Source organism: Polypterus senegalus, chromosome 4 (assembly GCF_016835505.1).
Source record: "Polypterus senegalus isolate Bchr_013 chromosome 4, ASM1683550v1, whole genome shotgun sequence".
NCBI classification, from domain to species: Eukaryota; Metazoa; Chordata; class Cladistia; order Polypteriformes; family Polypteridae; genus Polypterus; species Polypterus senegalus.
The window spans coordinates 24,871,678-24,893,987 of NC_053157.1; the positions used below are offsets into that span (position 1 = coordinate 24,871,678).

General features: G+C 35.0%; 1 protein-coding gene across 1 annotated transcript in view; it reads right to left on the reverse strand.

Annotated features, from left to right (window-relative positions):
- The window catches only part of dhx29 (DEAH (Asp-Glu-Ala-His) box polypeptide 29), a 55,708-nt gene that overhangs the window by 32,659 nt on the left and 739 nt on the right, over window positions 1-22,310 (reverse strand). Inside the window, exons 2-10 of the mRNA XM_039750351.1 lie at window positions 16,270-16,349; window positions 11,648-11,761; window positions 9,620-9,749; window positions 8,864-8,997; window positions 7,678-7,794; window positions 5,982-6,108; window positions 4,554-4,709; window positions 4,224-4,389; window positions 1,643-1,766 (exon numbers count right to left, since the gene is read on the reverse strand). Of these exons, the coding sequence (XP_039606285.1) occupies window positions 1,643-1,766; window positions 4,224-4,389; window positions 4,554-4,709; window positions 5,982-6,108; window positions 7,678-7,794; window positions 8,864-8,997; window positions 9,620-9,749; window positions 11,648-11,761; window positions 16,270-16,349 (1,148 nt within the window). The remainder of the gene's footprint in view (window positions 1-1,642; window positions 1,767-4,223; window positions 4,390-4,553; window positions 4,710-5,981; window positions 6,109-7,677; window positions 7,795-8,863; window positions 8,998-9,619; window positions 9,750-11,647; window positions 11,762-16,269; window positions 16,350-22,310) is intronic.

Here is a 22,310-nt window from a genome sequence, read left to right on the forward strand (position 1 = left end):
GAACAAAAAAACATAGTCTGCATTAGCAAGGTCATAATAAAAAAAAATAATTTTTAAACATTTCATTTAAAGCTATGCACTGCTGCTTAAAAAGTCAAAATGTTGCAATTACAGTTCCAGCAAATATTCATAAAAAATGGAGACATATGTTTTATCTCACCAGATCTCAAACTTGAGGCTATGTGGCAAAAAAAGTTACAAAAATATAGTATCATTATAAATTTTGTCTATTGATCATACTTGAATTAAGTAACACTGACTTACCAGTTAAAATAAGAGTTATGCTACTAATCAATGCAACCATTAACAATACTTTCTTCTAAAGCTCAATAAATATGTGCTTCTTATTTAACACAGAAACCAAGAGCTTGTCTGCTGTTTAAAAAATGGAAAGATGTCTCAAGTCACCCACCTGCACAAGTACTATAGTATTTTGGTCATTTAAATCATACCAGCTATGTTTTATTTAATTTCTTAAATATGTATTAGTAAAATTACATTTACGCCCTCCTCATATTTCTTAGCATATGTCTATTCATGCCAAAGGTTCAAAGATGAGCCCCATATTTGGTTAATGAAGACCTTGATAAATTAGCAGAAAATTCCAAGTTGAAAGTAAAATGTCCTTATCAAAATAATAATGTGCAGTGAAGTAGCAGAGCAGAAAAGACAAATACTTAAAAAAAACTCTAAATCAGTTCTTTTATTTATTTGCATAGTTACTTGAGTACCTCAAGGTATTATTTCAAATTTGGTTTAAAAGCATGCTTTTTAAATGTGTACATCCATGTCAGCTGTAATGTGCTTCACTGCAGAGAAGAGTTACAGTACATAATTTGCACATTCACCTGGATTTTGAGATGTTGTATAGTATTATGCAGCTCTGTTTACCTGATTAAAACTGGTGATCAGTCTCTGTGATATCCTTTTAGACTATCATGTGTGACAGTCTATATTAGTCACAGAATGACAACATTATATAACTTTTAAACTGTACAGTAGTTAAGGACTTTTCAAATGTATAATACTGTATACATAAAACAGTTTGATTGATGTTCATGTTTATAGACATTTTATTCAAAAAAATGACATGGATTGTTATAAATTCAACACTAATATTAAACAGGAAAATGATAACCAAAATTATTAAACTTTTTTTTTTTATGCACAAAGCATGCAGTCTACGGGCAGCACATGGTGCCCATTTGCCTTAGTAAAGAAGTGAAGCATTAGCTGTTATACTAACTAAAGCAAAAATATTCAACTATTCAATTTTGCAGATTAATACAGAAGACTCCTTCTGAAAACCAGAAACTGATATGCTAACAATGCTTAGTTAAGTTCACACATGTAAGCAAGTAATGCATGCATACCTTTCTGCAAATTTCATGTCTAATCACTTTGGTATGACATACACGATAATCAGAGAATTACACTGCCCTATAAGCAGCAACCTGATGTAGGCACTAAAATGTTTCCACCAAAATGGATTTTATCACAGTCTTTTTTTTTGTCCAGTTTTTGTTCACTCTTCCTCCTGCCAGCTAAGATCCATTAAGAAATCCCAATCTTAAATAAGGTTGTATGCTTTAGTACTCTCTTTTCACCTAAATAAAACATGTAGAATTTTAATCATTCTCACCTGCCCCTTTACTAAGGTATAAAGAGCCAATGTGGCCCCTAGATGTTGTGCTTGCATGCTGTCTTCAGTGAGTATTGTGGGACATACTTCAAGCATGCCATCCTTCAACTTGTTAATACGCACCCTGACAGAGCAGAAACAACAAAATTTTAATTATGTAAACAATATAGATAGAAATTAAGAACTGGTCTTTTCACTTATTCATTAAATACCAAAATAAGTATTCATGATGAAGAATCAGCAGAAACTGTGGCTTACAGAAAAATGTGTTCACTGCAAATGTTCTATTGTGATTATATTACTGTTGGAGAAAATATTGTTTTAGCGCTTTTTTTTTGGAAATATTTTCAACCTTTTTCCTTTAAATAACACATTTTAAATTGTATACAAGCTATAGTTCTCCACATATATAACAAACCAAAAACAACTACATAACCTAACATTCTCAAACATGTTAATCTAGTTCAGGTTTATGGTGGAACACTAGACTGTTAATAACCCTAGGCAAGACTCACACAGAACCAATCTGGAATCATTAATTAACCTAACTAGCATGTCTTTAGGATTGTGAAGGAAAAACCCAAGCAGAGACGGAGAGAAAATGTATACTCTACATGGACAATGAATGGGCACCCAGTATGCTGGAAATGTCAGGCAGCAGTGCTACCTACTGTATCACAGTAGGCATGTTTACATATAAACCTTTACTCCACTTAGAGGAACTGGGTTATTGGCCTCTAAAAAAACTGGTTGAAAGAGTCAGATTTCTCCATGAAAAATCCGATTATGTGGCCATGTTAACCCTTAGACAAGATAGTGTTCAGAATTTTGGAGTCTGCACATGTGTGTTGCACTCTGTAAGCCTGTGCATGTATTTCTTCAAATATGCTTTTGAGAAGTGTCCAAAAAATAAATTTCCAGGGGCAAATGTTTTGATGATTGCATTATTTCTTCTCCTGACTGAGATAATCTGTCTCAGTATTTCAGAAAACTGAAAATTTATGTTGATGACCTCAATGTACAGTGCTAAACTCAGCAGCATAATCTTAAGAGAAACAGGGTAACAGGTTTAAAGTAACATGTGTTACATAGTCAGATTATGTTTTAAAGTAATGAGTAACTTAATATTTATCTCAATGAAGTTAATATATTATTCCAGCAGCACTGGGTATAAGACAAGAGGCAAACATGCCAGTTCCTTTGCAGGGCTCAATCACACAGCCAAGAAAAAAATGAGTGTGCTGCATGAAATCTGGTAATAGAAACCTAAATAAAAGTATCTATTTGACTAAACATTTATAAAACAAAAGAAAAATATCACAGGAATCATGCTTATTTTCGGATTCACAGTGGCCGATTATGTTGTTTAACTTTATTGCATAGTTTAATGATGTTGGAGCATTTTGACATAGGAAATCTCCAGAAGATTACTTGCCAATTTAAACACAGATTTTAAAGAACCAGGTTTCTGCCTTAACTGGGTTATTCACCTTAACTTGGTTATGTGTGCGCATGTTAACATACTCAGCGGTACTGAATGCACAAGTAATTATAAGGGACTGTTAATATGGTGCACCATTTCTAAATCTAAAGACAGTTGATATTAATCACAGATTCTTGCGCCCCGCCTTTTTTGCATTCTGTATTAGACACACTCTACTTAGATAGGAAACTTGACGAGTAAGTAATCTTTCAGTTTGTGTGATTAAAAAAAACTTATCTTGCAAATAATTATTATGAATAATAAATGTCCTGCAGTTTTGTCTATTTACAAATCCAGGTTATTGTAGTAAATGACAGAGCTTTTGACAATATTGGTTACAAATAATTTTAATCTCTTGCTTCAAAACATAACAACTAATCAAGACTGTAAAAGCCATAATAGAAAATGTAATTCACCATAGCCTATTATCAGTTTAGCTCACTAAAATTAAACTAACAACTAATTTTCCAATGAAGCACTAATAGTAAATACAGTAATGTAGAATTTGGACTTTGAAAAGATTGATCTAAAAATGAGTAATATTATACTGCTTTAAAAATGCACCTAAAATGCATATGGTGTAAGAAAAAATTCTGCTTGTTCTGGCACGTTGATAAAACCAGCCAAATGGTGCAACAGTCAACAAATTTCTGATTTAAAATAAGTTTAAGAGTTTACTAAGTTTCATTAAGCACCAACAGATAATATGGGTATGTTCCTGCTGCAAAAATGCAATTATTTTTGAAATACTAAAATGTATACTGATGTACAGTTTAAACACCACAACAATGATGCAAATAATAGGAACTTAGAGCTTTGATTGCAATCTTTTTAGATGAACAGTATATATTTCAATTCCCTATACAAACTATCCACGGCTGCCAGGTGTACTCTTGGTTCAAAACACAGCACTAAATCAAGTCTATTTAGCCCTGGTTGATGGATTTATTGCAGTATTATGATAAGACTCATTAGCAATCCCTGTAAATAATGATTCACTGTTTAACTAAAAACATTTTATATTAAGGAAGAATGCAAATGAAATTTAGTCATACTTCAATATTTTCTGTAAATGAGACAAAGAGGAAATACACAAACCTGCATTTCCAGTATTTACCAACAGGGACCTTCTCAAACGTTGGCTGTGGACTTTTGGGCAGATTTTTCCTGCACCAGTCAATAAGAAATTGTTTAGGTGATTTGCCTGTCCAGCTACGTGTTGTATAGTCAAAGTTTCTTATGTCTTTAGGTTCTTTATTTTTTACTGAAATGAAACAAAAGTAAATATTAAGATAAAAACATGAACAGAAACTTGAATTTGCTACATGCACCTCAGAAGCCGTAATATAGAAACTGTAAAAGCTGTAGAATTTGCTTTTTAAACAGTGAAATATTATTTCTAAGATACGCTATACTGGTCTCGCTTACCTTTATTCTCTGTAGATGATGCAGCCTTTTCAAATAAATCCAAGTTTAAGGCACTGTTGTCCTCCGAATGGTTGACAGGCTTAATTACTTCTTTTGGTACTTCACTATATTTTATAGATTTGTTAAAAAGTGGATGGGATTCTAAAGGTCTCATTTCTTAGAAATAAACAATAAAAAACAAAAATTAATATTTGAGTTGTCTGCATGAATACAAGGATAGACAACAGACCTGATTAATCTGATTTTATAATACTGAAGATTTTTTACAGTCTATTCTAAAACAATAATTATATTACTCTGTTTATGTCTATATTACAAATGTATAATTTAAAAGGGTAACAAGTTCATTGTACTCTTAGAAAAATTTGCTTAGTAAATGGTTTCCCGTTGAAACTAAGGAAATGAATAACAATAAGACAATAAAAATTAAAAAAAATTCTGTAAAATTTATATTTCCTCATTTTTCAAGTGCATGACAAGAGGATAAGGTGGTAAAAGGATGAGCAGGACAGACAAGACAACAGATTGTAGCAACACTTAAGATATCTAAGGCGATTCAACCCCATACAGCAAAAGTTACTCTTCCCAGTAGTGAAGAGACAACAAGGGTTACAAAAGAGAATTGTAACCTGATATTCTGAGAGCATAAACAAAGCTATCATTAGTCTTAGACAAAGATTTATGGTTTATTTGGTTTTGACCTAATAAAGAGTTAATAGCTAGCATAGCACATGTCCAAACCACCTCAAATAGCTCTTCCCAGTATTACTTGGTGTATTAGAAATTCCCTTCATATTGTCTTAATCCTTTTTCTATATGAAAAGTAACCAAAACTCTATGGAAAATTTTCATTTTAGTCACTTCTTCTTACAATTTAATTCTTTTGATCACTATCTTAAACAATGACTGTTATGTAGACTGGTTAAATGTCACTGCTACATTTATTTTCTATACTGAATCAGCCATTATGTAACTGAAAATTACTGTTTTGTGCTTGAACAAAGTATTTCTGTTATAAACAATGTTCACCATGAAAACATTATATAAAACAAAAACTGAGCTTTACTTTGATCTCAGAGTAAGTTTCTGTTCATAGGTGTGTATACAGTAATGTATGCAGAAATAGTCAGAGAACAGCTGATGGAAGAGACTTTTCAATTATTTTGGTGAGTCAGTATACAGTATACTTTATCTCTCTAACAACAAAGATTGCTAACAAAAAATGAAAATAAACATTCATCTCCTATAACTGCTATACTTGACACCTATTCAGAATACACTCTTCTTTCTGAATATGCATTAGTATGCAGGGATTTAAATGACAAAAATATTCAAAATAAATTCAAAATACTAAGGTAAACACTTTACTCATTATAGTGTTAATAAATTTAAATTACACATTAAAAATTACTTCTGATTTATACACACCTTGCTGAATTACTCGTATTCTGTCTTGTGCTGATCGTTGGCCCATCTTGTCATTCTTCTGTTTTGCAGAAGCTGCCAGCTCTTTAGCATCTAGTAGCTGGGCTGTCAGCAGAAGGTATCGATCATTCTATTAACACAAGACACAATATTCATAAAATAAAGTTTACTGTTTCTATAAAAAAGGCCATCATAAGGTGATTTACAGACACAATAGGGAAGAAATAACATAGTTTTAGAATAAAATAACAGTTTACATGCTTTCCTTATTAAGGATCAACAGATCAGTCAATAAAGGGGATTAAACTGTTCATAGTGTGAAACTGTAGCCACTAAGTCACATCTGCTAATTCAAATGAACAAAAAACAGTGAAATATTATTTTTATCCAAACAATGAAAAAACTAAAGTAGCCTGAAGTGCTCTGGACTTATCTTTATTTGCTGAGCTCATGGATTAAAACTGGATGAGTTAATAACTTACATTTACTAAATACTAGGGGGTTCTGCCCCCCCTGCTCGCTTCGCTTGCTAACCCCCTGGGCGGGCGCTACATGCTAGCCACTTCGCGGCTCTGCCACTCGCATATGGGGAAGTGAATGTACAATTTAAACAGATTGCTATTTTCATGGGAATTGTTACATATGCATAATTCTATAATATAATATAATTCTACAGGATATTGTAAGTTGATGTTTTCATCTTCCGCACCATCACCACCAGCTTTTTCAGCATAGTCTAATGATATGCATTTAAGCAATTTGCCCTGCAATTGATCGACAATTCTTGCGTTAATTTGTTTGACTTCATTGTTTCTCTGTGCTAGGACTGCCCATGCACTCATTTCTTCTGTTGATAACCGTTTGGGATAAAATTCTTCAACAAGATTTGGACATAATAAGTCTTCTTTATTGGGAACTTAAAGTGAGGAAAACGTAAAAATTTATAAGAGTGCAAGAACTGTGTCTGACGAAAGCATTCACATGAATGAGACATGAGAGGACCGTGGCCATGGGTCGTGAACCGGAAATGGTTGAGAGGAGGGCAGAACCCCCTCTACCAGCCAAAAAATCACTTGGCAATAGTCTTGTCTCAAGATTTTCTTTTATAACAGAGAGATATAAACAAACTCAACAAATAAGATAAAATGAATGGTATTGACAGAGGAGTCAACATGGAAACAACATTCTGAAACTCCAATCACTTTAATAAAAAAAAAAAAAAAATCACACACGGGATACAAGAATTACTGTTAATGTTTTCTGCCAATGGCATCAAAGACTTAATTTTATTATCCTTGCATTCATTCTCACATAATTTCAAAAAGGTCTTTTATCTGTTATGTAAGACCATCAACTATTAAATAAAATATTTACTTATTATCCTTACATAAAAATAAACATTGGCCTTATAAAGAAGAAAAACAAGCAACAAATTCAAATGTTATATGCAGTTAGTCTTTAGATTTATGAAATTTTACTTTAAAACTTCAATATTGGAAATTCAGATTTCACTCTCTGGGGTAAATTACTTGCACTATAAGTATCCAAACTTTAACAATGTGCAAAATCTATGGTATAGAACAATTCATATAAAAAGTTAAAACATGTTTTTTTAATGAAAATTACTATATAAAAAGCACATGCAAAATATTTCAATAACAGAAAGCTTCTATATAAAACCAATTTTGTCCCAACTCACTGGATCAAACTCTTCATCCTCTGGACAGTTTAAAGCTTCATTTGGTTCTTCATCACTTGTTTGTTCTGCATACCGAAGTATCCAGTCTTTCATACTGACAGTTTCTGTAACTTTTGCCTACCACACAAAAAGTTGACACAAATATCATAAACAACTCCCTCTTTAACTGTCACATCTGAAACAATAAAAGTCTTCTGAATATTGCCAACCCATCCATCTAATACTTTTTAAATGCAAATCACATGTTAAAAGCAGGGTATATCCAATTTATCTGTTGCCCCACTCACAGTCCCCAGCTCCTCCAGGGCTATTCTCAGGCTTTACAAGCCCAGCTATGATATATAATCCCTCTAGCATGTCTTGGTTGTAGCCTCTGGTCTACTTACAAAGGGCCATGCCCTTTGTAAGAAAACTCTTTGAGTACTTTGAACACTTTGAATAAGACTGTTATGTTGCTGCCAGGTTCTGTGCACATTTTCCTTTGTCTTACTTGTTTTTTTATTTTTGAGGTTTTGTATATGTTTACATGCAATTTCTGTTATGTTTATTATTTAGTATTTATGTACAGTGTCTTTACATTTGCTCTTATTTTCTATTTTTTGTGAGTGGAACCCAAAGAAGTAGTGCCATCTTGATCTCACTTTTGAAGGACTGCCCTCAACCTTTATATTCTCAGTCTAGAGAGTTGGTTCTTTGTTAGTTTGTTGGCATTCAAATAGTGCAGTATTGTAAGTATTGACTTGCTGGTTTTTGCATTCTTCTTATTTGCATGTTTGGTTCTCAAGTACTGAATATTGTTTAGGATTTGATTGCTTTGGGTTGCTTTTTCAGGAAAACCTTGTTGTCTTTTCTTAAAATAGGTATTGGTAAATCAAAAAGTTGCTTTACTTATGAAGATTTTGTATTGGACTTGTAACTAAAACCAGCCATGGATCCATTTTAGGCCTGTGCAGACTGAAGCCTGCCTGGTTCCTGGGGTGAGACTACTTTATGTTTGTGATACCCTTATGTACCAGAGACTTACCCAGAGGAGTCCTCACCAAAAGCTTTTGCAATGTAACAGATTAATTTTGATCTCAAAAAATGGCTACTCTATTTTTAAGATCCCACAAATAGAAGAACCCCTCCATCTGAACATATCTGATTACTTCACTAAAAACAGTTCTATAAATCATGAATTTCATACCTGTGTTTGGGCCTTTTGTTGGATGCTCCTACTCTCTGCTTCTGGCTTCACTTCTGGAGGTGGCTGAAACCTTGGTTTGGCCTTCTTTTCCTCCTCTTCCAAAAGTTTTTGGCTAAAGCCTTCTGGAAGTTGATCTTAGTGGAGCGGGGAAAAAAAGCTATATTTCTCAAGTGTCTAGTACATTTTAACTAAATAAATTTTTTGTGTTCAAGAGGAAGCAGCAGGTCATGAAAGTGAGTTCTATCCTGGCGTCTCAAAACCTTATGCAAAGTTATCAACAGTTACAGTCAGGAGCAAAGTTGTTAGTGAAGACTACACTAGAGTGATGAGAGGGGGTGGTTGGGAGGCTTTGGCAGGTACTAGAAAGAGGAATGATATAGTATCATAGTCTAGTGAACAACAGGGTGAGCCAAACCACCAAACAGACAAGGAGTCAATGCCTGGATATTCAGGCCTATGCCAGCAGTATGATATTGTTAGTTTATTTGGTGAGATGTGCTAGAGAAGGAACTGAACTCTAAACAACAAGACTGTCGATTCAGTTTCTGCTACTGTGAGACCACAGTACTATCTGAATAAATGTTGCAGGTAGCGTTTAATCCAGATCCTATTTAACAACCACCTACTGAGTATGAAAGGTAAAATGGAAGGCAAAAAACTACATGTTATGATGTTGTTGTTGAAGTGTGAAAATATAGAGGAACCAACACAGTGGACATGGTTTAACAGAGTACTAATTATCAAAATTATTCTTACCATCTCGAAGATTCAGACAAAGCCAGTCCAATGCAGAATGAAGATCACCACCACATAAAACAGAATTCTTCATTGCTTCTTCAATATGCTCAGGTTGAAATGCAAACTCTTGCAAAGCAGTATATAAATCCTGTGTAAGAGGAGGCAGCAGAGGCCACCAATTATACCTATTACTTAAAGTGTTATTAGTAATTTCACAGATCAATAACCACAGCTAAAACTATTAGAAGTTCTTTTCTCTTTACATTGCAGTCCATCCATCCATTTTCCAACCCGCTGAAGCTGAACACAGGGTCACGGGGGTCTGCTGGAGCCAATCCCAGCCAACACAGGGCACAAGGCAGGAACCAATCCCGGGGAGGGTGCCAACCCACCGCAGGACACACACAAACACACCCACACACCAAGCACACACTAGGGCCAATTTAGAATCGGCAATCCACCTAGCCTGCATGTCTTTGGACTGTGGAAGGAAACTGGAGCGCCCGGAGGAAACCCACGCAGACACAGGGAGAACATGCAAACTCCACACAGGGAGGACCCGGGAAGCGAACCCGGGTCTCCTAACTGCGAGGCAGCAGCGCTACCACTGCGCCACCTTTACATTGCAGTCTTATCTTTATTTAGGTTCCATAGATACAAACAAAAAATAGGTGGCCAGATAAACAAAACTAACAAGTATTCATTCCTAAAGAGTAGAATAAGCAAAATTGCTATTTTGGCTTCGGTGTTGTATTTATACCAGATGCACAGGTTTTGCACAAGTAAGGAAAGTATTTAATTTAATCACATATACAGGATGCAACGTCTGTAAGGAATATTAAAGTTTGGACTGAATATAAACTTAACATTGCTGGCAGGACTGCGCAAAGTATGCTTTAGGAAGAAAAGAAGCAAAATAGCACCATCTTCTGACAAAAATTAATATAGCATGCTGCAGAGAAAGCAAAAAACTGCCTTCTCCAAAATTGAGCACTAACCAGCTGCTGACAATGAAAACTGGGCATTCAGTCTATTTTGTCAGATTTAGCAAGCTGAAAGCTACCTTTTCCAGCACTTCTTCACATGGAAGCAAGCACGAGCATAGTCCCAGAAATTAATACATTTTTGAAAAAACTTGCCAAAAATTTCCAAGACAAACATACTTCTGTTTGTCAAATATCTGTTCTCTGTTAAATACAAGAGACTTCTGTCTGTGATAAATACAGCCAAATTTCAGTTAGAGATGGCACAAGCCCAGAGAAAATAATGTCTTAAAGAGAAAAATTAGGAAACACTGCATTTACAATTTAAGAAGAGCTGTCTTTTTTAATTGAAGTTTATATCTACATACCCATGCAAATTTCCATAATGAACTTGATATAAAAAAAAAACATAATCTTCTAATATATGAGCATCTATCTCATGGAGTGCCTACATGTTACCATAACCTTACATATGCCTACATTTAGCAAATTGCCTATGCATTGTAAAGGACAGTTCGTCTGCTGATTAGAAGAGTATAATGGAATCGCACAGAAAACATTCTGAAAGCAAACACAAAACAGTACGGTACAATTACAATTTATAAATAGTTAGCACAAAACTCTGGCCCTTCTTATATTTGTTTATTTGAGTGGCCCAGATCCTTATCAACTTGTGCATCCCTGATCTACAGAATGTAAATTACCATGCGTGGACCTCATACCTTAAGCTTCTGTTCAGAATTTGGGAACATACCAAGAACAGAATTAGCTGTACTCCAACTCCAAAATACATTGTTTAGTGCATAATATTCAGCTCCACAGTAATCTAGTAGCTTGTTGCAACTGCTTATGCAAGCATTAATTAATACAGTTATTTTTTTTAATTTTAGCTTTTTTTTTATTTTAAATGAATATCATTAAGCAGCCTATACTTTTAAAGTCTTTTCATTCATTAAGAAGCAGTCATTGAGAAAAAAACTGTAACATTAATAATAAATAGTAATAATTATTTTTTATATTATTTAAACAATTAAGCTAAACACTTTTTTAAAAATGTTGTTACCAGTAGTTTTTTGCTTGTTATTCTTCCTGAGATTGGCCTTGCATATCCATAGTGTTTCACATATCCGTTAATTAATGCTATTATTTTTTGTTCAAGATTATTCTGAATAAAAACCTATGAAGAAAGAAAATACATAATTTAACTTTAAGCTGACACAGGTTCTTTGATCATGTAATGCTTTCTCTATAGTTATATAAATTGTTTCTGTACATACCATACAAGCTTTATACAGTGCTTTCTTAAAATGACTAATAAAGAACATAAAAAATTCAACTGCTGTTAAGTATTCTGTGCAAAAACAGTAGTCAAAAATAAGACTCCCAGAAAATGTCCACAAGGTTGTGAAATAATCAAGATTAAATAAGTAGAAGAATAAGAGAAGAGGTGTAACAAGAAACTGCGTTCACAATGACATTCAGTATTTGGTAGGAATTAGATGTGTCTCACCTCCCTGTAAGGGAACAGTGTTAGGCACCTTTGACGTTTATTTAAATTGACAATAACAAGTTACATTTTAACAACAGACATCCCTGTTTCCAAAAAGTAAAAGTATACTGCTGGCTCCTATTCTGACCACCAAGATGAAATAATTATTAAAAAAAAAAAAAAGCACAACACAACTGCCAAGTTAAATATCAAGTTTAGACATCTTGTTCAGTTAATTTCTCCCCCAAATAGTATTCTCCATTCCCTGCACACTTGGGAATCCTTAGGGAAAGACTCACTCTTCATGTGAAGGACAAAAAAACCCACTAAAATACACCCTTTAGAGCAATGTACTCTCTAGTGCATACCTGCCTTATAAGTGAAGTAACAGCAGTTGGTAGAAAACAGACAGCAAACAGTTCAATGATTTGACTTTTGATGCAAGCATAAACCAAAATAGAACAGAAAATTGGGACTAGGGTCTAATTTGTAAAAAGAAGGGAATTCAAACCCTAGGGTGCAAAAAACAAAGCATTAGCTTCCCTCTCCGTAACTTTTAGTCCACCTTATGTGCTATTCTAATAACCTCAAATGACTAGTATAAAGCTTCTACAGAATGCAACTGAAAGTAACCTATGACCCCAGCTACACTAAAACACCCAGGTATTAAGATCTGAAAACAACACCGTAGAACAAGGGTTGGTTGAAAAAGTGATGAAGGGACCTGAATGACAAAAAGGGGCTATTTAGAAGAGAATGTAAGGATTTTAGCCTTGGAATGTTGGAAGCACTATTAGACAGTACAGCAGAAGTGACAAAAATGAAGAGAAAACAAGCAAAATGTATGTAAGAAACAAGATAAAAAGTTAAAAAAGAAAAAGAATACTGTACTTAGTGACATAGAAGCAATGTCAGGACTGGAGTTACTGTGCTTAAAGGCTGAAAAATGACTTAATGAAGTAGCTGATAAACTAAAGGAGAGTGTCAGGCAAGCATCAAGAATAGTCAATGTACAGGGATGTGGACTGAAATGGGCAAGTAAGAGCTAATGCTGATCATTATAAAGAAGTCCACGGACACTTAAGCCACAGTACAAGAAATACTAAGGATTACAGAACGGATTGTAAAGTTTAGAGATACAATAGAAATATGTACTGTATTAGTTTTTCACACCAGAGATAGGAAAAATGTATTTCCCCCCTTCCTGATTTCTTATTCTTTTGCATGTTTGTCACACAAAATGTTTCTGATCATCAAACACATTTAACCATTAGTCAAATTTAACACAAGTAAACTTAAAATGCAGTTTTTAAAATGATGGTTTTTATTATTAAGGGAGAAAAAAAAATCCAAACCTACATGGCCCTGTGTGAAAAAGTAATTGCCCCCTTGTTAAAAAATAACCTAACTGTGGTGTATCACACCTGAGTTCAATTTCTGTAGCCACCCCCAGGCCTGATTACTGCCACACCTGTTTCAATCAAGAAATCACTTAAATAGGAGCTGCCTGACACAAGAAGTGTAGAAGTAGACCAAAAGCACCTCAAAAGCTAGACATCATGCCAAGATCCAAAGAAATTCAGGAACAAATGAGAACAGAAGTAATTGAGATCTATCAGTCTGGTAAAGGTTATAAAGCCATTTCTAAAGCTTTGGGACTCCAGCGAACCACAGTGAGAGCCATTATCCACAAATGGCAAAAACATGGAACAGTGGTGAACCTTCCTAGGAGTGGCCGGCCGACCAAAATTACCCCAAGAGAGCAGAGACGACTCATCTGAGAGGTCACAAAAGACCCCAGGACAACGTCTAAAGAACTGCAGGCCTCACTTGCCTCAATTAAGGTCAGTATTCACGACTCCATCATAAGAAAGAGACTGGGCAAAAACGGCCTGCATGGCAGATTTCCAAGACGCAAACCACTGTTAAGCAAAAAGAACATTAGGGCCCGTCTCAACTTTGGTAAGAAACATCTCAATGATTGCCAAGACTATTGGGAAAATACCTTGTGGACTGATGAGACAAAAGTTGAACTTTTTGGAAGGCAAATGTCCCGTTACATCTGGCGTAAAAGGAACACAGCATTTCAGAAAAAGAACATCATACCAACAGTAAAATATGGTGGTGGTAGTGTGATGGTCTGGGTTGTTTTGCTGCTTCAGGACCTGGAAGGCTTGCTGTGATAGATGGAACCATGAATTCTACTGTCTACCAAAAAATCCTGAAGGAGAATGTCCGCCATCTGTTTGTCAACTCAAGCTGAAGCGATCTTGGGTGCTGCAACAGGACAATGACCCAAAACACACCAGCAAATCCACCTCTGAATGGCTGAAGAAAAACAAAATGAAGACTTTGGAGTGGCCTAGTCAAAGTCCTGACCTGAATCCAATTGAGATGCTATGGCATGACCTTAAAAAGGCGGTTCATGCTAGAAAACCCTCAAATAAAGCTGAATTACAACAATTCTGCAAAGATGAGTGGGCCAAAATTCCTCCAGAGTGCTGTAAAAGACTCATTGCAAGTTATTGCAAACGCTTGATTGCAGTTATTGCTGCTAAGGGTGGCCCAACCAGTTATTAGGTTCAGGGGCAATTACTTTTTCACACAGGGCCATGTAGGTTTGGATTTTTTTCTCCCTAAATAATAAAAACCATCATTTAAAAACTGCATTTTGTGTTTACTTGTGTTATATTTGACTAATGGTTAAATGTGTTTGATGATCAGAAACATTTTGTGTGACAAACATGCAAAAGAATAAGAAATCAGGAAGGGGGCAAATAGTTTTGCACACCACTGTAGGTGTTGACACATCTGTTATGCCCATACAGCTCACCAGAAGTTTTTCTTTCAGAGAAAATAAATTATGTCTGGAGGATCAAATGAAGTGAAAATCACTTTCTAAAGGTCCATTATTAGATGTGCTTGTTATTCACAGTTTGATATGGCAATCATTTTGCTGTTGCCAGGTAGCAGTTGGAGAGAGAGAGTGGTGTGCACCACTTCAAAAGATCACTGGTTGTCATGTTTACAGACCAAAACATAGGGTCATTAAGACGTCATCCGATATGTCACACCCCGCCAACCATTATTTACTCTCATTTAACTGATAAATGCCTTAAGTAATTCAAAAGCAGGAATACTATCCTTCATAAAAGTATTTACAGTATCTACAAGTTAAGAGATATATGAAATTACTATGGTGACATTAAGAGCTAGCTACAATAATTTGATAAATATACCTTAGTGTGTTAGTCTTAAACGGGTTGTTTGGGAGTTTCTCAATAATGGCTTCTGTAATCTGCCAAATCAAATTCCCATCCAGCTGGCTTTGCTATAGGAATAAAGTATTTACATGCTTTGATGGTACAAAGATGTAAGGAATATTTAAATCTGGTATATTTGAAAGCATGAGATATTATCTGCTAGTGATCAGGAACAACTGAAGCACAATAGAAGTTGTGAAGTTGCTCCCTAGAGAATAGCATATGTCACAGCATCTGTTCCTAGCAGGTAATAATTTGTTTTGAGGCATATAAAAGTATGTGATGATGTTCAATGTGTAGAAGCTGAGTGAAAAAAAGCTCCAAAGGTAAGTCTAAAGAGATTCTAGTAGCAAGAATGGGAGTTTTCGGATGCATCTAATGTAATCTAATAAAGAATTACATGACAGAAAACTACAAAAGTCAGTTGTGTTTACATAAAAAAATGACAAACTACAAGCTGACATAAAGAAAGTTAAGCAAAGGAGCTATAAAAACTGAAGTATATGATAGCAAGAAACACTGTAAGGAAACAAAGCAAATGCAGTAAACCAACAGCAAAGGTGAAGGTGAGAAAGAAGGAAGAGTTCAATTCAACTAGCAGAAACCAAGGTGTGAACTGAATGAAAATAATAGGGAGCATTATGATAGCTACAAATCATAGCAATGACACTGAAGGAGGAGAGTGAAATCGGTAATGATAAAAAATAGTTTTGTAGATGATTAGGTTGCAAAAGCGCTCAGGAACATAAACTAAGACCATCTGGAATAAGGATGAAAATTACACTGGCAGCCAAATAACCTTAAAATGAATGGTCAAACACTTTGTACAGAAAATAAATGTAGAAATATTTAAACTTGCAGTTCCAGTAGAAGTAATGTTAAAAATTATAGCAAATGTCAAACTTTTCCTTTAATATCTGTATTTATGTTTACCTTGAGAACAGATTTATCATGAAGGGAAGTTGTCCCTGTTTCACTTGATGGACCACCAGCAAAGCTGTAAGTGTTTGGCCCTATAGACAAAGAAAAGTATACAAGATGAACATTCACAACAGAGAAATCATGGATCTTATAAATACTCAAATGGTTGGCTCACAAATGGCAAACAAAACAAAGCAAACATACATTTTACTGGAGATTTCTTCAATAAACTGGAAGATAACTAAACTAATAATAAATTAAGCATTTTATTGTAAACATGGCAAAAGCCTTTTAATTATGAAACTCATGATTGTGAAAAGTTCAGCTAAAAATGTGTGTCAGCTCAGGGCACTCATTTTGTAAAAACTTTCTAAGGAAACCATATGAGAACTCAAAATCTATGCTTTGTTTTAGAAGGCTGAATCAATAAGCTCTTATCCTAATACTGTATATTGATCAGATGCTATTCTACAGAGCTAGTTACAGATTATATTTATAGTGATAAATAGGGTTCTGCTTCTCACATGAACTTGCTTATCTTATCTTAAGCTTTCAAAATCTTTCATCTGCCTTTTCACTTTATCAAAGAGCAGTCTGAAATTTTGTGGATTGGTAGCTAGGTTTGAAAACATCCTTAAAATTCACCAGTCTTTGAGAAAGGAGTTTACTTTTTTTTAAATCCATGCCACAATTTAGCGCATTAACCTTTTATGTGTACTGTTGTATAACATAATACAATATGAAAGGAGAATAAAATGAGGGCTTATTACTATATAGAATTATTTTCAATTAATTTCAGTTTATTTTAATATAGTGCTCTTCATTGAGTTTTGGTGCAGAGTGCTTTGAAACGTTCACAGGTTGATTCTAATACAAACTTTTCACATTACTAATTTCATAAGAATATGCATAAAGACACATATTTGACTAAACAGACAGAAAGCAAATTGGCTTGAAACTGATTAACATAACAAAAACTGGCACTATCTGTCCAGTAATACAGTATTTGTTGAGCTATGTTCTGTTGAAAATGGAGGAGAAGAAAACAAATACTCCAGTCAGCAACATTCATGTGGAAAATAACCTCTGAGGGGTCCACAGACAATAAGAATAAGAGTGAATATCAAAGACAAAGGCAAACACAGTCAGGCTACATCCACAATACCACATTTTCAATTGAAAACAAAGTTTTTAAATGAAAACGATCTCTGTCCACAATGGAGTTTTTGCATCATTTACAAAAAGATCCCTGTCAATACTAGGGCTGCAACTAATGATTATTTTGGTAGTCGACTAATCATTCAATTTATTTTCGATTAGTCACGATTATTTCATGCCTGACTATTTTGATGCCTGCGACCTGTGGTTGCACATCCTGTTCTGGGCTCCAGTGCATGTCTTACCTCATCTGCTCACGTCCGTCAACCTGTGAATGTCACCCTGATGTCTCTGCATTAACACGATTAAAATTAATAATAATCAAATTAAAATAACAACCAGTGAAACATATGAATTTGACAAAAATCAGATGTTTTTATATTAGTGTGGCCATCACAATAAGAAGAAATACATTAAACAGTACAAACTAAAGTGCACATACAGTAGTCTTTAAACAAAAAAAGTGCAGTTAACTTAACCAAAAAATACATAGCTAAAACTGAAACTTTTCATATTTTAGTAATAAATGACAAAATATAGACATAAACTATATAATGTGTAAAGCCTGAAGTGCAAAGATCAAATAAACACTTTCACAAAAGGTTCAAGGATGATACAATAGCTTCCGTGGTGCAGCGGTAGGAATTGCTGACTTATAATCAAGTGTCCCCCGGTTCGATGCGGACTGCCTCGTATATTTACCATTTTGAGTAGTGAGTTGCTCTTATTGTTAACATTATACAGTACAATAAACACATACATTTGATTTGCATCTGTAACAGTCACTGTAAATGTATAGTACTTGTAAAAGTTACCGTATTTTTCACTTTTATTCTCTCAGTCATGATGACGATACATACTACCGCCCCCCCAGGGATCTGACGCTGTTACTATGTATCTGAAACTGGGAATTACTGTAGATGTGAGTGGTGTTTTGAGACAATAGAACTGGAAATTCTCTGATCTGGATGGATAAAAGCTGACACACAAACACTGGCAAATCTGCCTTATTCTTATCTCATTGTCACTTGATTTTTGTTATTCAGTTTTATTGAGTGTTCCTGCTTATGCTGAATTAGTATGTGCCTTATGGCCCGTGATGTCAAAGCCGCACTGACAAAAAAACATAGGTATATATGATATTTGGAATTATTCATTTTATGACCTTATAGTACATTTCGGAAAACACTGTGGCAGGGATGCAACATTATTCATATTTATTCGCGTACCTTCTTGCGGTTGTAATTAGTGACTGCATTTTTTTTCCCCCCCGATCTTGCCCATTCTGCACAGGACTCCAGGACATGCAGAGGAAAGAATGTTCCTCTGCAAGGTGAGCCAAGAACACTCTTCTTTTCTCAGTGGACCCCGTATATGCCTTGCAGAGTACATGTGCTTTGATCGACAGCAGGTCAAGCTTGTTATAGTACAAGCAACTGGACACCTGGTGCTCCTGCCAGCACTAAATAAGCTTACGCTTTCTGGTGTCAGCGTGCAGCACCGGGGAAAAAAAAAGAAAGACAAATATATGTGACATTTTGAAGAAATCATTGTATGACCTGAATACCAATCAGAAAACATCATCGCACTAATGCAATATTATTTGAAAACAAACAGATTGGGTGTAAATTTGTTACTTGTAAAAGTTGGCTTTTTTCACTTTTATTTTCAGTCTCGTTCACGTCCTCTGTCCCCTCCTGATCTGACCCTAACTAACAGCGGCAGCATAAATTCTCAAGAGACGGCGGCATCACAACTCCAGGATGCTTGCGTTTCAGATGCTCAAGCATCGCGGTGGTGCTGCCGTGAAAAGAAAGCTCCGCTTTGCATAATCTGTATTCAACTTTTTTTCTTTTTCAGTGAAATGCTCCCACACTTTAGAAAGTTTCTGTCTCAATTTTCTTTCATCTCCTTCCCCCTCCTCTATCCGACTTGCCATTGCAACCACGTTTATTTTCCTCTACATTCTTCTTCTCCTCAGACATTCTTCTTCGTTGGTAGGACTGTGTGCAGTCTTGACAAACAATAACAAACAATACTGCTCCCAGATGTTCATGTAGTGCATTGCAGTTACTAAAAACCAATGTGGTTCTTTGTTACTGGAGCCTCTATTGAAGGTTCTGTTTATGACACATCGACAATAAAAAAATCTGCGTCAACGATTTTTTGTAGTCGACATCGTCGATTACGTGGACTAATCGTTGCAGCCCTAACTGAATCGCCCAAACATGCATATGACATGACCTTCACCTATACTGTTCATGTGCTTTCATGTCTTTCTCTATCCAATATTATTGTGCGTTTGGCTGCATTGTTATTAATTTTGTTGTGAAATGTGCTCCTCCTTACTAAACAGTTAAGGTTTAAGTAATAAATGTTGATTAGAGGCTATCAACTGAATTATTTACAATCCGATTTTTAGTGGGCTCTGAGTTTTTCACTACAATGGTAACACTGTCGTCCATGGGATTTATCACAAAACTGTTGCAATCAGTAAGCAATTTGATTTTCAAGACTAACTTTACAAAACAATTTAGATGCGTACAGGCAATCTGCACAACAAGTACCATGGAAAGCCAATTCTTTTATGCCCCCGATTTTGGAAAACGTTTTTCGTCCATGAAAAGTGACCAGTCAGGGAATGAGTCATTGTAGTGATCAGGATGCAATCAGAGAAAAGCCACAAAATAAGCACAAAACAATCAGAGCGTGATTACAGTAAAATTTTTAGAAAAAAATATGTTTATGGCCATCCACACCCAAATGCTGACACTATGTTTTTAGAAGTATACGGCTCTGGAGAACATTTTTAAAAGTGTTTATTTTCAGTATTGGAAAAACAACAGAGTAGTATGGATGAAAGGCCAAAATGTAAACAAATATATGCGCTTTTTTTAACTAATACACATTAGTGTGGATGGGGCCTCACAGTCCTGGAGACCTGGGCCAAATAAATGCCTATCCCGCCATAGGCAAGTTAATTATTTAACTACTAAATGTGATAAACTTTTTTCACATATATTTTGGACATTGCTGTGTTTGGACATGGTACGCCTGTTAATTTTTTTCCAAGTTTCTAATAATCTACTGTAAGAAACTAAAATCCATAACGTACATTTCCCAAAATATCAAACTATTTGTAAGCAGTGCCAATTTTATTCATACTTGCTGAAAACATTGTTATTATACCCAGTTATGAGAGTGCAAAGTATTAGGCATATATGTTCATTAGTCTCTAAGACATTGAGGCTTTAAAAGGGGGACGTGTCCTTACTTTTACTAAAAGATGAGTGCTGCTAAAACAAATGACAATGTTCCACAAATCATGACTTTTGAATTGTTAATGCTAGATGCGTGAAAGTTTCAGTGATTCTTGTTTAGTATTAGATGTGGTCCACAGTTGCAAAATTACCAAATTATGCCTTTATGCTGAAATTGTACAAAAATCAATTTCATGCTTTAGTGCAATTTTGGCCCGCTATATCTCCACACTAAACAACATCATATCTTTCTATTTTTGATAGGTATTAATCATTTTATAGCTCTACTTTAGCAACTAGGTGCCTGTCTGTAAGATACCAAATGTTCTGATTTATAAGGCATTAAAAACGGAAAAAATTATTTCATGCATATATTTCAAATGTACATTTCTCATATATGACAAAGTCTTCCATAAAAAGAAACATATCACTGAAAAGCACTCAATTTAATTAATAAATGTAAAAAAATATGAAGTTGGTACCTGAAACCAAACTATACTAAGGTATCCACCATGTCATATTATACTTGCTTATAAACAGAAATGTTCATTTTTATTGTAATACTGACTCAAGAATGGCAACTAAATGTTCACTTTTATCAGATTTGCAACTCTGAAGTATAAATGGTATTAACTGACAGTCTATATGCAGGTCTCTATTCCAGTAACCAAAGAAAATATTCCACAGCAGGAGGATACTGAAAAGTGGACAAACCTTGAAGAGGTACAGTTATCATTTATAGATTCAAAAATTGATCTATTCATAGGTAAATAATCCTACAGCCTTTGACCTGTGGCATGTCATACCCAATAAAGGAAAGGAACCTCAAGCTGTGAAGAATGTACTTGGATGTACGGCTGTATTGTAGGAGTAAAGTTGGACAGTTTAACACCTGTGGCAGAGCGACGGGCATTAAACAAACTCCTGTCAATCATGAATAATCCACTGCATCTATTGAACCGTGTCATCTCCAGGCAGAGGAGTAGCTTCAGTGACAGACTTTTGTCACTGTCTTGCTCCACTGACAGACTGAGGAAATCGTTCCTCCCCCACACTATGCGACTCTTCAATTCCACCCAGGGGAGTAAATGCTAATTTAATTTTATTTTTTTCATTTTTATTACTATTTAATTTAATATTGTTTCTTTGTATCAGTATACTGCTGCTGGATTATGTGAATTTCCCCTTGGGATTAATAAAGTATCTATCTATCAATCAATCTAATAAAATATTGATAAGTATTGATTGTACCATTTTAAGAGTGTTTTAATAATCATTTTTTATGGTACTGATTCTACTGCCTACATTATGATTGCACTTTGGGTTTGCTCTGTCATTTGACAGTTGTACCTCATTAGATAAAAAGGGGCATGGCTAGCCCACTTATTTCTAAATGACAAAAACATTAATCAGTATAAATCTGTAAACTGTTACGTTTGAAGTAGGGATGTGAGTCACGTTAATTAAAACTATGACAAAAAACTTTATCAGCAGCAAAAACGGCTCACTAATTAAGAAGATGGTTAGAATGAAAATCTGCAACCACTGCGGCCCAGCAGGACCAGAGTTGGACATCCCTGCTAGGCTTTACAGTCTGTCGCATGTATTCCAACTAGTGCAACAATAGCGAGCTGT